Source organism: Pseudorasbora parva, chromosome 22 (assembly GCF_024679245.1).
Source record: "Pseudorasbora parva isolate DD20220531a chromosome 22, ASM2467924v1, whole genome shotgun sequence".
Lineage (NCBI taxonomy): Eukaryota > Metazoa > Chordata > Actinopteri > Cypriniformes > Gobionidae > Pseudorasbora > Pseudorasbora parva.
This window is the reverse complement of record NC_090193.1, coordinates 16738769-16754141: the sequence shown is the minus strand read 5'-3', so window position 1 is coordinate 16754141 and position 15373 is coordinate 16738769. Positions and strand designations below refer to the sequence as shown.

The window sequence follows — 15373 nt, the reverse complement described above, 5'->3', positions numbered from 1 at the left end:
CTAAACTAACAAATATTTTTAGTAACTTTATTGACAAGGTAACCATTCTTTTTGCAGATGCTTATGGAAAAACATCAAGGACTCTAGAGACAGTGCGTCAATGTATTTCTAGAGGTGAAGTTTTGATATCAGACGGCTCTCACTTCAAGCTGTTTCAATCAAGATCCATTCATTTTCTAGGCACTTGCAGTGCTCCTAATGCAGGCGACTACAGTCGGATGTCTCCACGGCTCTCTCGACTCTTCACCACGTTATCTCTTCCATGCATGACTTCTGAAATCCTGTTTTCTATTCATTCCTCAAAATTGCAACCTTGGCTGAAAGAAATACAACCCATGCAGATTGTTGAAGATATAGCAAACTGCATCATAACCTCAACTCTTGATGCATATTTGTCTGTGCGTGAATGTTTTGCTGGTGCTTCACACAGTTCAAACGTCATCTTTACTCTGCATGATATGCATAAAGTGTTTCAAGGGATGTACCTCTGGAGGCCAAGGCTTGATGTCAAGCAGGCTGAGAAATACATTTTTCCATCTGTTCTTGAACTCAACATTGCCCGTCTTTGGATGCATGAGTGTTTGCGCACTTTTGGTGATCGTCTAGCTTCACAGGAGGCATGTCAAAAATGTATCTCAATTATTGCTGAAGTTTCTGAGAAGAATTTTGGCAGTAGATGGTCAACTGGATCCCAAATACCTTCAGCAGATATATCAAGCCCTACAGAACAATCATCTGTATCAAACACACATGATGTAAACCAGCAACTGGATTCAACCCCTTCCCAGTTGGAAGAGAATGTGAATCTCTTGCTTGAAATGGCAGAAGTTCAGACAGAGAGCTCAGAGAGCTATGTCGTTGAGGGTAACTCCAGCTTGTATAGCCCAAGAATTGATGAGGATGGATCATCATACAGTAAGGATGAAGTAAAAGATATTGGACATGTTGAGAGTGAACCAGGAAAATCTGAACCTGCAAGTGAATCCTCAAGTTGTTCATTTCAAATGCTGTTTTCATCTGGAAACATTAACCAAAAACCAGCTGCACGTGAAGTGTTTCTGCAGCTTCTACAGAAAACGACTTCTTCCATCCAGAATGTGGTCTTCAGTCCAGAATTTTGTGAGGCATTGAACAACATTAATACAACACATAATTTTAAGCGCAACTGTGTGTATCAGGAAAGAGATGTAGATATGTTGATGGACCAACTTTATCATACTCTTAAAAGCAGAGAAGAAAACAGAAAGGAAAAGTCTGATGACACTTATAACAGTCCTAAATGGGCTGTACATCACCAGAACATACATCAGCTTGTGCATATCATCCGAGCTTTTCTCATTCCTGGTGGACACGGGGCTCTGTTTGGAGCAACAAAGAAAACAGGCAGAAAGACCACTGTACGTCTAGCAGCTGCTCTGACAGGATACCAACTAATTGAGGTTCATCCTGGAAATGAGACCAAGCTATGGGAAATGATGAAAGAGGTTTGGATCCGAATTGGAGTTGCTGGACATTTGGTTTTACTTGTTCACGAGGACACCAGCCAGGCTGTTAAGGATGAACTGCTGGTAATGATGGCGAATGGAATCTTTCCTGGACTGTTTTCAGACCAGGAACTGAAGAATGTGAAGTTAAAGATGAAAACATGGATGAAAAATACACATGACCAAGCTCTTGAAATGTAGGGTATAAGTATCAGTTTCATTTCATATCAATTACTTTCATTTTATTTTCATTTATTACTTAATTAAGCATATTAATTTGTGTTTATTGTTTTGTATCTGATTATTGAAATCATACATTTTTTGTGATTTTGCAGCAGATCAAAATCATTGAAAGGAAAGCTGTACCTATATTACAATTCAGAAAGATGCAGATAAATTAAGAATTAGTTTAATTTAATTGTATGGCTGATAACCAGTAAATGGCTGATATTAAAGATACATATATACTGTTGTCTAAGGTTAACTAATGACATTTGTGTGGTGTAATGAAGTTCGTGGATGGAAGGAAGGAGGCGGGAACCGGCGAACGTTCAACAACATTTATTACTTCAAAAGAAATAAACAAAACGAAAGTAAAACCGCGGACAGCCCCTCACGGACGACTGCCCGCAAACACACACAAAATAAAACGTGGGCAGCCCCTCACGGACGACTGCCCACAAACAAAACATAACATAAAATCTAGGCCTGGTCCTCTCTCGTCTTCCGCAGCCCTTGCTCCTCCTTATATGCTCCCGTCACATGGCCGCGAGACGAGACCGGTGTGCCACGCAGCTGGCACTCGTGAACATTAATCACCGGTCCGCTCTCGTGGTCCCTCGCCCCGCTGCCTGTCACACCACATACACCCATCGCCCCTCGCAGGCCGGGGGGCACTCCCGAGAGGGGGGGGGGATCACGGCGGCCGCGGCACCTGGGGGTAAGGACAGAGAGCCGAGAGAAATGTAGACGGGAGCACGAGGAGCCCACGGAGCCCGCGGACAAGAGAGGGGAGAGAGGGAAAAAAAGAAAGAAAGAGGAAAAAAAATTTTCTGGTCCGGTTCCCAGACACACTGCCGTTCGGCCCTCCGCCCGCCGAGAGGCTCTTCCTCGCGGTGCTGTGCGATGGCACTGGACGCCTGGTGGGCAGCTCGATCCTCCTCCGCCCCCTGGCGGCCGGCGATGACTCCTCCTTCTGAGGGACCCGGCAGCGAGTCCCGCGCTCCCTGCTCCTCCCCTCTCAGGCGGATGGCAGCAGGCTCCGGCTCACGGCAAGCGCGGCGACTCGTCCGCTCCCTCTCGGACGGCAGCCACCCCACCTCGACCCAGGAGCACGGCAGCGAGGTCTCTGTCCCACCTTCCTCGCTCCAGCACCATCGCCTCGGGCAGCCCTCGCGGTCCTCATTCATCCGCGCTGCCCGACCTCCTCAGCACCGCGATCCCCCTCAGCAGTGAGGGCTCTACGACAGCATGTCCCTCCTTCCATCCTGGGTTTCGGCACCAATGTAATGAAGTTCGTGGATGGAAGGAAGGAGGCGGGTATCCGGCGAACGTTCAACAACATTTATTACTTCAAAAGAAATAAACAAAACGAAAGTAAAACCGTGGACAGCCCCTCACGGACGACTGCCCGCAAACACACACAAAATAAAACGTGGGCAGCCCCTCACGGACGACTGCCCACAAACAAAACATAACATAAAATCCAGGCCTGGTCCTCTCTCGTCTTCCGCAGCCCTTGCTCCTCCTTATATGCTCCCGTCACATGGCCGCGAGACGAGACCAGTGTGCCACGCAGCTGGCACTCGTGAACATTAATCACCGGCCCGCTCTCGCGGTCCCTCGCCCCGCTGCCTGTCACACCACATGTGGTTTTTACATTCAAAAACCTCATAACTAATAATAAATAGGCTATTTTCTACACTGGTTTTGAGGCTCTCTCCTGAACGCTGGGTTTTGATGGGTGTGTCGCACTGGAGACTTGGAAGTAAACGCCCACGGCTAGGATTGAATACGATTTGCATATTTAATGAGCTCCAGCTCCCCTGTCAGTTCACATGAGGGAGGGATTGATTTGAAAGCGGCAACCGGATTGATTCAAGTGCGTCTTTATCAAACAAACACAATGATTTATTTCTCATCCACCCGCGATTGATTGGAGTAGTTTTTTTTTGTATTACATTGTATTACACAATCGTTTGATTCACACATAGGCTACATGTGCGCGAGCGTGCCCTTCAAATGTCAAGTCAAGAGAGAGAGAACAACAATTATGGAATATTATGAGATTCATTGGCCTCCCGACGGGCTTCCGTTTTGGAGCCCATACATGTCTGAGTCCAGCGTGCTAAAGGTATCTGTTAGACACGTACACATAAGCAAAATGATCTATAACAATGCAATACTATTACATATAAAAAACACATTTTACTCGTAAATGTGTTGCACCATTCCTCCTGTCGGATCCAATTTAGAAGAATAGCATTGTGAGATTTGTTTACAAACGATCCTGCGGTGAAATGAAGTGAAGCAGAACACCATGTCTTCCACTCGTTAGCTGGAACTTCATTAAAAATAAAGTTCAACCACACATTCCTAATATTAGGATCTGAAGGAAGATTATGCAGCGACTGTGTTCTACCACAACCAGGAATAGCGCAATATCTTGCTATATTTTTCGGCATGTTTATTGCTGCTGACTAGCGTGATCTGATGAGTCAGTGGGAGGGACTACTGAATACACATGCTTATTATTCTGTAGAGGCGTGTTTCGTCAGTCGATGACGTCAAGATGCGAACACAATCGTTTTCTGGGCCTGGTGTCCATAAAAGCTTTTCTTTGACTAACAAGGACGTTTTCAGCTCTGAAACTTACAGGATAATCTTATATTACCATGACCTTTTATACATCAAAAGCTCAAGGGAAAGTTGATTTCTCAATTCCTCACCCATTTAAAGTTACTATTCTATGCTATTTTGTTTAAATAATAATTTGCAAAAATACATAAAAACACTAAAACTAAATTAAACTATTTTAAATGCTACAGGTTAATTTAGGATCGTATATTCAGTACATTACACTGTACAATATGAAAAGTGTATTCTGAGATCTGCTAAAAATTACATTTAACAGAATCTTTGGAAAAAACGAATTCAAAAATAAAATTTTAAGTAGATGGCAAATGTAATTTCAATGTATTATTTGACAACGGCAAAGGTAATCTTAATGTTAAAATTGGGGAAATATTCAGTATCAGGCAATAAATGCATTTTCTAATACTGGCTAATAACTAATAGTGTGCATTTGTTCTTAATTAAAAATGTAAAGTTATTGTAATATAACATCCTTTTTGTGCAGGTATTTCAAAAACATCCAAAGAAATATGCACGTATTCCTTCTTTATCCTCTCCTCCCGGACAATTGTGAAATACAAACCAGAAAATCTTCAGATTCGGAGATGCACGTCACCAAGGCTGTGAGTCTCTGCTGTTGTGTAGAAGTGTACCAACCGTGGACCACTAAGGCTTTAGCTGAAAGTGCCTTTTATCATTTAAAAGCCAGTGAGCAGATACCCGAGATGGATAATACAGGTGAATCTATTGAATATAATCGTATTCCTAATTTTTACAAATGGATCATTTTTGTGAATTGTTTTTTTTTTCTTCTTCATGTTTTAAAAGAGTTTTTGTCTTTTTATTGTTGCATTTCTAGTTGTCAAGGATAGCTTAGCTTATAGTATTTCTGAGGCAATGGCAGGATTACATCAATCTGCTACAAAATATGCTGTCACACTGCTTCATTTTCAACCATTTGGCCCTCGTTCCTACGTAGAGCTGATGGATCGCTTCTTCCTTCTCCGCCGCCAACTCTTTGAGCAAAGCAGAGTTCAGTACAACCGGTGAGAGGACTGCTAGTACAGCTAATGTATTTAAACACACACATTACCGTTCAAAAGTTTGGGGTCAGTTAGTTTTTCTTCAGCGATACTGCATTACATTGACTAAAAATGACAGTAAAGACATTTTTCATATATTTAAAAAAAAAGAGAACTATTTCAAATATATGCTGTTCTTTTAAAGTATACATTTATCGCATAAACCATGTATCATGGCATCCACAAAAATATTAGCTCTTTTCAACTGATAATTATTCATGAAGGATCGTGTGACAATAAAGACAGGAGTAATGGCTTCTGAAAATAAAAGACATACATACTAGACATACTAATTATTTTAAAATATAATATTTCACAATATGACTATTTACATTAAAGAAATGCAGCCTTGATCATAAGAGACTTCTTTTAAACCTTATATAGCTTTTTATCAGTAGCGTATGAAATGTTTGAATTTTATCTTGTGTTTGTTTCTTGTTTTATATTTGCTTGTTAGGTTGGTAAAGGTGCTAGCAGATGTGAAAGTTATGACCGACACAGCTGCAAAGGACTCTCGGGAAGTTCTGAGCTTTAGGGCCAAATGTGAAGAAAAACAGAAGGTACGCATCAGTAGCAATGGTTAAATGGAGGAGTGGTAAATTAGGTTTAAAAGTTATATATTTCGTTCATACACTCGAAGAAAATGGAGAAGATGTTGGACCTGAAACATTTGTGTCAATAGTGCAGTTACAAAATAATCATAATGTCCTTTATTCTCACTATTGTACTGTATGCAATCATGTATCGTTGCAGTGTCTAGACCAGCTGCAGAGATCGGTGGATGTGTCACACAAAATCTGGGAACAAACCCGCCACCAAAGTTTGCAGGAAGAAAAATGTCTTTCGAATCTAGAGAATCAGTCACACAGAGTTCAGCAACAAGTTCAAGATGCCTTTAAACAGGTCTGGTTTGATTAGTATGATCCCACATTGGACACGCTGAAATAGGATTTTCACTGTTGCTGGTTGTGTGCAGGTGAGTCCCCTGTACAGAACGGCTGTGAAGGCACTGCAGGCTTTGAGCCAGTCTGACTTGGATGAGATGAGGCACTACAGGATGCCGCCTGATGGAGTCGTCATGGTCATGGACATTATATGCATGTTATTCAACCGTCCATGTGGCTGGGACAGTAGCAGACAACTTTTGTTGCAATCCAGCTTCTTTCAGGTAAGAAAAGTCCTTTACCGAAGCCTATGAAGTAATAATTGTTTTGAGATTTGTATCATTTTCCTCTTCTGCTCCAACAGGAACTGGAATTTTTCGACTGCTCTAAACTAAATGATGAGACGATTCAAAAGTTGGGTCACATAATACAGGCACCAACCTTTCAGCCAAGCTCTGTGCGAGATGTGAGTCGGGCTTGTGAATCTTTGTGTTGCTGGGTGAGAGCAGTATACCAGTATGCCTGTGTACAGCGTCACATGGCACCTCAAAAGGCTAAAAAGTGCAATTTAGATGAGCTCATGGGTGAGAGTCGAGCGAGGTTGAAGGTTATGAGGATGCAGGAGGAGTCAAATTGTGAACGACTTGTTGAATTGGAGAGAGAGCAGGAGCTCAAGAGACGAGACATGGAGTTGCTGAAGGCCCAGCTTAGTGCCGCGGAGGCTCAAGAGAAAGAGTCGTGTGCTGCTCTCAGACTGGTTGAACAACACATTAAAGATTGGTCATTAGAAGACAAGGTAGTTGTCGATGGGTATTTCAACATAATTTTTCAAGCAATGTGCATATTGTTCAAATAAAACCAGACAACATTATTTCACTTTGGTGTATTACAGGAAGCAAAGTTGGCTAAACAACACATTGCAGGGGACGCCCTGATTTTGGCAGCTGCTGTTACGTACTTGGGTCCGTTTGGGCCTGATGTTCGACAAGAGCTGCTGCAGAAGTGGCACAAACTTTGTCTGACTGGTGAAATTAACATGAAACCGGAGGATCCACGTGGAGCACTTTTCGATGATCCCCCAATCACAACTTGTGACCACTACGTGGCCATTCCCATCAGTAAGACATTTCAAATTGCTTTAAATCGAATACTTGGACTAGATCTCCATCACATCCATGGAGATTCCTCTGATCTGGTCCGAAGTGTTCTTCTGTGGGGGAACAAAGTTGCTTGGGCTCAGGGCTGCTTTCTATTAGCAGATCACCATAAAGAAGAGAAACCTCAGACATGGTTTCCTCCTGGTCAGTATGATCGTCTTGTCTTACTCCTGTCTTACTGCTTTCAGAATCTTTCATTTATAGTGAAATTTATTTTTAGGTCACTATAAAAGATGTGAAGAAAAAGGTTATAAAGAGGATAAATATGGACTCATAGTTTCTGCTGATGATCCAGAGTTACTTGACAAACTAAATCACGGAGCAAAAGAAGGTCAGTCATCTGCAAAGTATTCCTCACTTTGATCTTCAATTTCATTTTTAAATCTACACTGTGACTGATTTAAGCTCACCTTGCTTTCATCCACTGCAGGTCTAAGAGTATTGGTGATGCATATTGAACAAGCAATATCAAACCTACAAATCCTTCAGGAGTTTGTTTCACCAGCAAGTTCTCCTGGTAAGAGCCACCCAGTTAAAACTGCTCATCCTGATTTTCACCTTGTTATGAGCACTTCCCTTCCAGTCCGAAATCTGATACATGGTGAGTGATTGAGAATGTGTTGTGTTGATTCGACAGGTTACTCATTGTCTGATCCTTTTAGACGTCTCTAAAGCAGGGGTTACATCTACAAATCTGATTCCAAAAAAGCTGGGCCACATATTTTATTTACAAAAAATTATAGATACCATATCAGATGTTGAAAATGAGACATTTTGCAACTTTTTAGGTCAATTGCCAACATGATTGGGTATAAAAAGAGCCTCTCAGAGTGGCAGTGTCTCTCAAAAGTCAAGATGGGCAGAGGATCACCAAATTTGCCTATGCTGCGGCGAAAAATATTAGAGCAATATCAGAAAGGGTTTTTAGAGAAAAATTGCAAAAAGTTTGTTGTTGTTATCATCATTTACAGTGCATAATATCATCCAAAAATTCAGAGAATCTGGAATAATCTCTGTGCGTAAGGGTCAAGGCCAGAAAACCATACTGGATGCCCGTGATCTTCGAGCCCTAAGACGGCACTGCATCAAATACAGGAATGCTACTGTAATGGAAATCACTACATGGGCTCAGGAATACTTCCAGAAAACATTGTCGGTGAACACAATCCACTGTGCCATTCGCTGTTGCCGGCTAAAACTCTATAGGTCAAAAAAGAAGCAATATCTAAACATGATTCAGAAGCACAGGCATGTTCTCTGGGCCAAGCATAATTTAAAATGGACTGTGGCAACGTGGAAAACTGTTCTGTGGTCAGGGGAATCAAAATTTAAATTTATTTTTGGAAAACTAGGACGCCATGTCATCCGGACTAAAGAGGACAAGGACAACCCAAGTTGTTATCAGCGCTCAGTTCAGCTGCTTGCATCCCTGATGGTATGGGGTTGCATGAGTGTTTGTGGCATGGGTAGCTTACACATCTGGAAAGGCACCATCAATGCTGAAATGTATATCCAAGTTCTAGAACAACATATGCTCCCATCCATACATCATCTCTTTCAGAGAAGACCTTGCATTTTCCAACATGACAATGCCAGACCACATACTGCATCAATTACAACATCATGGCTGTGTAGAAGAAGGATCCGGGTACTGAAATGGCCAGCCTGCAGTCCAGATCTTTCACCCATAGAAAACATTTGATGCATCATAAAGAGGAAGATGCGACAAAGAAGACCTAAAAACAACTAGAGGCCTGTATTAGACAAGAATGGGACAACATTCCTATTCCTAAACTTGAGCAACTTGTCTCCTCAGTCCCCAGACATTTGCAGACTGTTATAAAAAGAAGAGGGGATGCCATACAGGGGTAAACATGGCCTTGTCCCAACTTTTTTTGAGATGTGTTGATACAATGAAATTTAAAATCAACTCATTTTTTCCTTAAAATTATACATTTTCTCAGTTTAAAAATTTGATATGTCCTCTATGTTGTATTATGAATAAAATATTGAAATTTGAAATTTCCACATCATTGCATTCTGTTTTTATTCACAATTTGTACAGTGTCCCAACTTTTTTGGAATCGGGTTTGTATATTATATTATATTATATTATATTATATTATATTATATTATATTATATTATATTATATTATATTATGTATGTATCAATTATATAAATTATATCATAAAGCAACGTATTTAGATTAATTCAGAATTGTTTGTGTAGTTTTCACAATAATAGTTCAAAAATTAGTTCTACAGACAATATTGTTTTTTAACCCATAGTTACAATATTGTTTATAAATTGTATTCTAAAAAGAATACATTGATATTAATCTCATCTAAAAATGTGCTAATCATGCATGAAAATTTTAATTTTGACAGCCTTCCAAAAAGTTTTTGTTATTTTTTTTATTATTCATACTTTTACATGGACCCCCAGCACACAGAAACTAGTTGCAAGGTGTTGCCTCATGCTTTTAATTCACTAATTTCCCCCCTATATTTTCTTCTAGAAATACCCCCTTCTTTCTTGGAGGACGTTCAAATGATTGATCTTTCTGCAAGCACATCTGAAGTTCGAGACCTTATTTTGACAGATCTAATGCAGACTGAGTGTTCAGAACTATGGACACATCATCACCAAATACAGACAAAAAAGAAGACACTTCAGCATAAACTTTTTCAAAACAAGGTTGGGTGATGAAGAAGTTTAGATTCAATTTTATATTATTTTTAAAAAAAACTAAGCTTTATGAATATTCCTTAATGTTCTAATGTACATTTTTATTACGATTTCAGCTTTCCTTAATGGAGTATGTCATGTATGCATCCACACCTCTTCTACAGGACCCAGAGTTCCTTCCACACGTGTATACATGTCAGAGTGTCTCTCTTGAACTTGAGACAGAAATCAAGGAGCTATCTCAAAAGATAGATCGGCACAAACACCTGTTGGCTGATTTTTATCGAATAGCGGAGCTCGCCGCATCCCTTTACAACGCTCTGCAGGACGTGGCCCAACTTTCACCATGTTATCTGTTCACTCTTCATGGATTCCTGCTCACGCTACGGTCAGCTTTAGCTCTGGAGAGCGTAGGCATGAGGTTTCACAGAGAGGGGGAGCCCAGAGCAGTCACATCAGAGATTACCTACAGGATTGTATCTCTTGTCTTTTCTCAGTATAAACCCCGCCTATTCCAGAACCATTCTGCTTTATTCAGATTATTGGTATCTGTTGCCATTATTGTGTACAATGAGGGCTGCTCTGAAGTAGAACGTGTAACTTTCCTCAGAGGATTAAGCAACTGGAAATCTTCAGAGTGTTTTTTATCACCATCCACACAGTCTATCCCCAAGCTGCCAAGCTGGATTCAAACACACTCTCGAGATGTCTATCTATTAGAGACGATTGCACCCTTCAGGGGTCTTGTATCATCTCTGGTAAATTCGTCCAAGCTATGGCGGGAATACCTGCGGTTTCCTTCCTCTACAGTGATTGAACCAGTCCCCTGTCAGTCTCACTCTCATTTGTCCATAATGCAGCGAGCTATTCTCTGGAAGACGCTGTGTCCTCATTGGCTGGCAGCAGTGGAAGAGGACCTTACAGCCTGTGCGCTAGGACGTGTCCTGCATTCATTTGCGGAAGACCCTCCAATGGGCTCCGTGGAAATGATCTCCAACCTTTTGTCCGAGAATGAAGGTCCTGTAGTCATACGTTTACCTGATAAAAATGAAGAAGTGCCAGTAAGCATGTACCCTCTCCACTTGATTAAACAAGTTGCTCAGTGCCAAGCAGACAACAAAGGGGTAAGTTATTTGAAATAAAAGTTTAAATAAAAATAAATAAATAAAAAATATAAATATTTGAAGTTTAACATAAAGTACTAAAATGACAAAAACTAAAATAAAATCAATGAATAATAAAAAAGTCAAGTCCAAAGTGCTGTACAATAAAAAATGTTGAGCATATAAAAAAGCATTACATAAGTACATTACATATATGTGCAGCATACACAATTTAAACACAGAAAACATCAGAAAACCTTCTACAAAAAAATCAGCTCCAGCGGTTAGCAGCTCCTCCCCTTTTTGGAACAGCCAGTAGCGTTTCGTTAATACACCGTGTCAGTTTGACTAGAGCTTTTCTGTTTGGTAAAGTCAGTTTCCTCTAGCCGTTTATCATCATAATCTCCTCCATTTCGCTTTGAAATTGAATTAATTCTGTGCAGAATTCAAATGGGTCTGATATGTTTTGTTGTCTGCGCCGTCTCACGCATATGAATCGCGCTGCGCTCTCTTGTCTGTAGTCTAACTTTAGACCAGAGCCGTTGGTGTGTGTGTGCTGCTGCGGTGCATGAAACTAACCAGACTTTATTCGCCTCAACTCAAAGCATATTCACGCTGAATCATTTCCTATCACATATATGGGGTGCTATGTCCCTTTCACCATGCAGAAATTAGTAAATGTGTGAACAACCCACCGATTTCAGCCGCAACTTCAGCGGGCTTTAGATTCTAGAGAGCATTTGATTGGACAGAAGATATGATGAAAAGGTGAAGTATGCGATGATGTCATCAAAATCTGTGATTCATTTTAATGGAAGTGAGAGACTGTAAGTTTTGAATGTTTATATCTCCTAAATGCTAATTTTGTCATTGTTTTGGAACACACCAGCTTATTTATAACTTGAAGGCTAACATAGTCATACTAAAAGCTGAAAAACTTCAAATTTAATTTCAGTGGGCCTTTAAGAGCTGTTTTAATACCCAGCTATTGAAGAAGCAGACATCGCATTTAAGGGAGGCTGTTCGAAAGTTAGGTGCTGCAGTATAGAGAAGGTCCGACCACCCTTCAATTTATGGCGAAAACTTGGGATTGTTGATTATCTGATTACAAGAACTAAGTCCTCTTTTCGGAGAGTAAAGAATCAAAAGTCACTAATCTGTTTTGGTGTGACACCAGATAAAGCCTAAAATCGATTCTAAACTTTACCGGAAGCCAATGTAAAGTCACTAAATTGGAACAAATATGATCTTTTTTGTGCCGGTAAGAAGTTTTGCTGCAACATTCTGTCAATTTACAGGCAAGAGATTACTTTAACCTAAGTATCAATAATTATAAAACTTAATTTAAATCTAGGTATCCCTAAAAAGATCACGACTTATTAGAAATGACCATGGATGGTGTAGTGGTTTAGGCTTATGGCTGATAGCCAAAAGGTTGCTGTTGTTCAATTCCTTCAAGGAGCTCCCATTGTGTCCTTGAGCAAGGCACTTACTCCAGGGGAATTGTCAATGTAATAAGGTCATGGCACTGTTGCATGGATGTTGTGGAAACAAATTTCACTGGCCTAGTCATGTGGAAATAAATGAAATCTTGTTTTAAAAGTCAGAGCTTTGGCCTAGTGGTTAGTACATGTGCTCTGTGCTGCTCAATCCAGCTTGTGACATTTCCCCTCCACTCCTCATCAGTTTACGACCTTTCTCCCTCCCTGTCCATTTGTACCACTGATCCAAACCGTTCCATTCTGTGCCGATCTGGCCCATCCAGTATGGATATGGTTTAATTTTCCCCTGCGGGGCTGATAACGAAGCTCTTTGGAATATAATACAAATGTATTGCCACAGACATGTAAATGGTGAATGTGTTATGGAGGATGAGTAGTTATTTCTTTGAATTTTATTATTAACTGTTTATTTTGCTCAAATATAGTTGGCAGTCAGGCAACAGACAAGTGACTAATCCTGAGCGGAGAATTATGGGTCGGGTTTGTAATTGTCATGCCATGCCGGACCATGCTCAAGTAAAAATATGCTAGTCTTAGAACTATTAAAAGTGGCTCATGAAAAAATATCTGAATAACATAATATATATATATATATATATATATATATATATATATATATATATATATATATATATATATATATATATATATATATATATATATATATATACACATATATATATAATTTTTTACATTTTTTTAAGTAGGTTATCATGGCCATGCATGCTATTATACAAGGGGTGATCATTATTTTATAATGAATGTAACTATGCCTTTAATGATGTATCAGCCTGTCATCAGCCATTATTGTCAACAGGTGAAGCTGAGTGTTATTTCTTTTGGATCTGGTTGCCATCGAGATGCTGTTCTTTTGGCACTGGACAGTGCTGTCCAAAATGGCCACTGGTTAGTCCTGAACAACTGTCATCTGCTGGACTGTTGGGATGTCAGAGTTGTAAACAAGCTGACACAAGTAGTGTCCTGCACTGCAAAAGGTGACTCTAATAACCAAACAAACTATACCTACAAGACTTCAATATCTCATTCTAAAGCTCCTGGGCATTTGACAGATTTAGAGACAGATGGTGGGCTTCTTCTTTGTGGTGGAAGTGCAGGAACACTTGTGCATCCCCAGTTTAGACTGTGGCTCATAACTAAAGGTGACAGACTTCACTCAGTCCCAGGTAGGCTGTATTACACATCATAATTAGTTAAATATCTGCACAAAGTCAACATAACATAAAACAAACTGTATGTATTTTCTTAATGCACATTCCTAGTCTTAGTGTGAATGATTCATGAGTAAACTTTATTACAAAAAAATAATAATAATACTAATATAATTGGTCTTTCATCCTAATATAGCAAAACCCTCTTATGTAATGACTTTATTTATCAACTGATGTCACTTAGGCCACACGGGTGTGGGAAATAATAACCAACTGCCGAATATCTTTAGGCTGTTGTTGTAGGTAATATAGCCCTTCTAAAATATTTTTATTAGCTAATGCAGTAATTTAATTACATTTATTTTTTTAAAGTTAACTACATTTAATTTTAACTGTATCTCATTTGAATTTCTTGTTTGTTTGATTTTTTGTCTTGTTTGGGAAAACAATAGAACAAAATTTACTGTAAACTGTAAATTAAATTAAAACTGACTGTAAATGAGACTAATGCAGCAGAAAATGATTGTAATATAATTGAGCTTACGCTACCGTTTTGGGTTTTAAATCAAAACATATATATTTATAAATATATTAAAGGGATAGTTCACCCAAAAATTAAATTACCCCATGATTTATTCAGGCTTAAGCAATCCTAGGTTGTCTGGCTATCACTGACCAGACCAAGTTCAATTTAAAATGTAAAATTGGTCTGGGGAGTCTGCTCTGTATTTTCTACTGCACAAGAGGCGTGATCAACAAGTATTATTCAAATGACTCACAATTAGACACAATTGGATAGTCCTTCAACCAATCAGACCACAAGAGGCATGATCAATGGGCTTGACCCATCCTTTCTCTATCCGTCATTGTGTTAAACCCACCAATAGCACGCCAGGTGGATAAGTCAGTCTGTGATTGGTTCCTGCAAAAGTGTAACAGAAGCAGGAGAAATTAATGTTCAGGTTTCCAGACTGAGTTGCAGGGCGAAATCAAATCGCCGGCAGATCAGGCTGGGTTTACCCAGTCTACATCCTAGGTGTATATGACATTCTTCTTTCAGATGAATACAATTGTAATATATAAAACAATATCCTGGCTAGTCCAAGTTTATAATGGCAGTGAATTTGGAGCCCAAAATTTGGAGCCAGAAAAAGTGCATCCATCCATTGTAAAAGTAATTCACACGGCTCCGGGGGGTTAATAAATGCAGTCTGAAGTGAATAGATGGGTTTGTACCCATAGTATCCATATTTAAAACTTTATAAAGTAAAATATCTAGCTTCCGGCAGACCTCCTTCCGTATTCAACTCATGCAGAAAGTGTAATACCTCTCACAGACTGCTTACAGTACATCCAACGTCACTGTCGCGCCAGTTACGCTTTTTCTGTAAGTGGCATACAGAAGGTGGTCTGGAGGGAGCTAGATATTTTACTTTATAATTTGTTGAAG

The 15373-nt window shown here is 39.8% G+C and overlaps 1 protein-coding gene across 1 annotated transcript in view; it reads left to right on the top strand.

The window, feature by feature from the left end:
• Positions 1–15373, top strand: part of LOC137058269 (dynein heavy chain domain-containing protein 1) — a 41150-nt gene that overhangs the window by 16700 nt on the left and 9077 nt on the right. Inside the window, exons 24-37 of the mRNA XM_067431508.1 lie at positions 58–1681; positions 4843–5075; positions 5197–5383; positions 5877–5979; positions 6173–6322; positions 6396–6587; positions 6668–7099; positions 7196–7616; positions 7717–7791; positions 7891–8061; positions 9980–10158; positions 10266–11273; positions 13572–13749; positions 13825–13938. Of these exons, the coding sequence (XP_067287609.1) occupies positions 58–1681; positions 4843–5075; positions 5197–5383; positions 5877–5979; positions 6173–6322; positions 6396–6587; positions 6668–7099; positions 7196–7616; positions 7717–7791; positions 7891–8061; positions 9980–10158; positions 10266–11273; positions 13572–13749; positions 13825–13938 (5067 nt within the window). The remainder of the gene's footprint in view (positions 1–57; positions 1682–4842; positions 5076–5196; positions 5384–5876; positions 5980–6172; positions 6323–6395; positions 6588–6667; positions 7100–7195; positions 7617–7716; positions 7792–7890; positions 8062–9979; positions 10159–10265; positions 11274–13571; positions 13750–13824; positions 13939–15373) is intronic.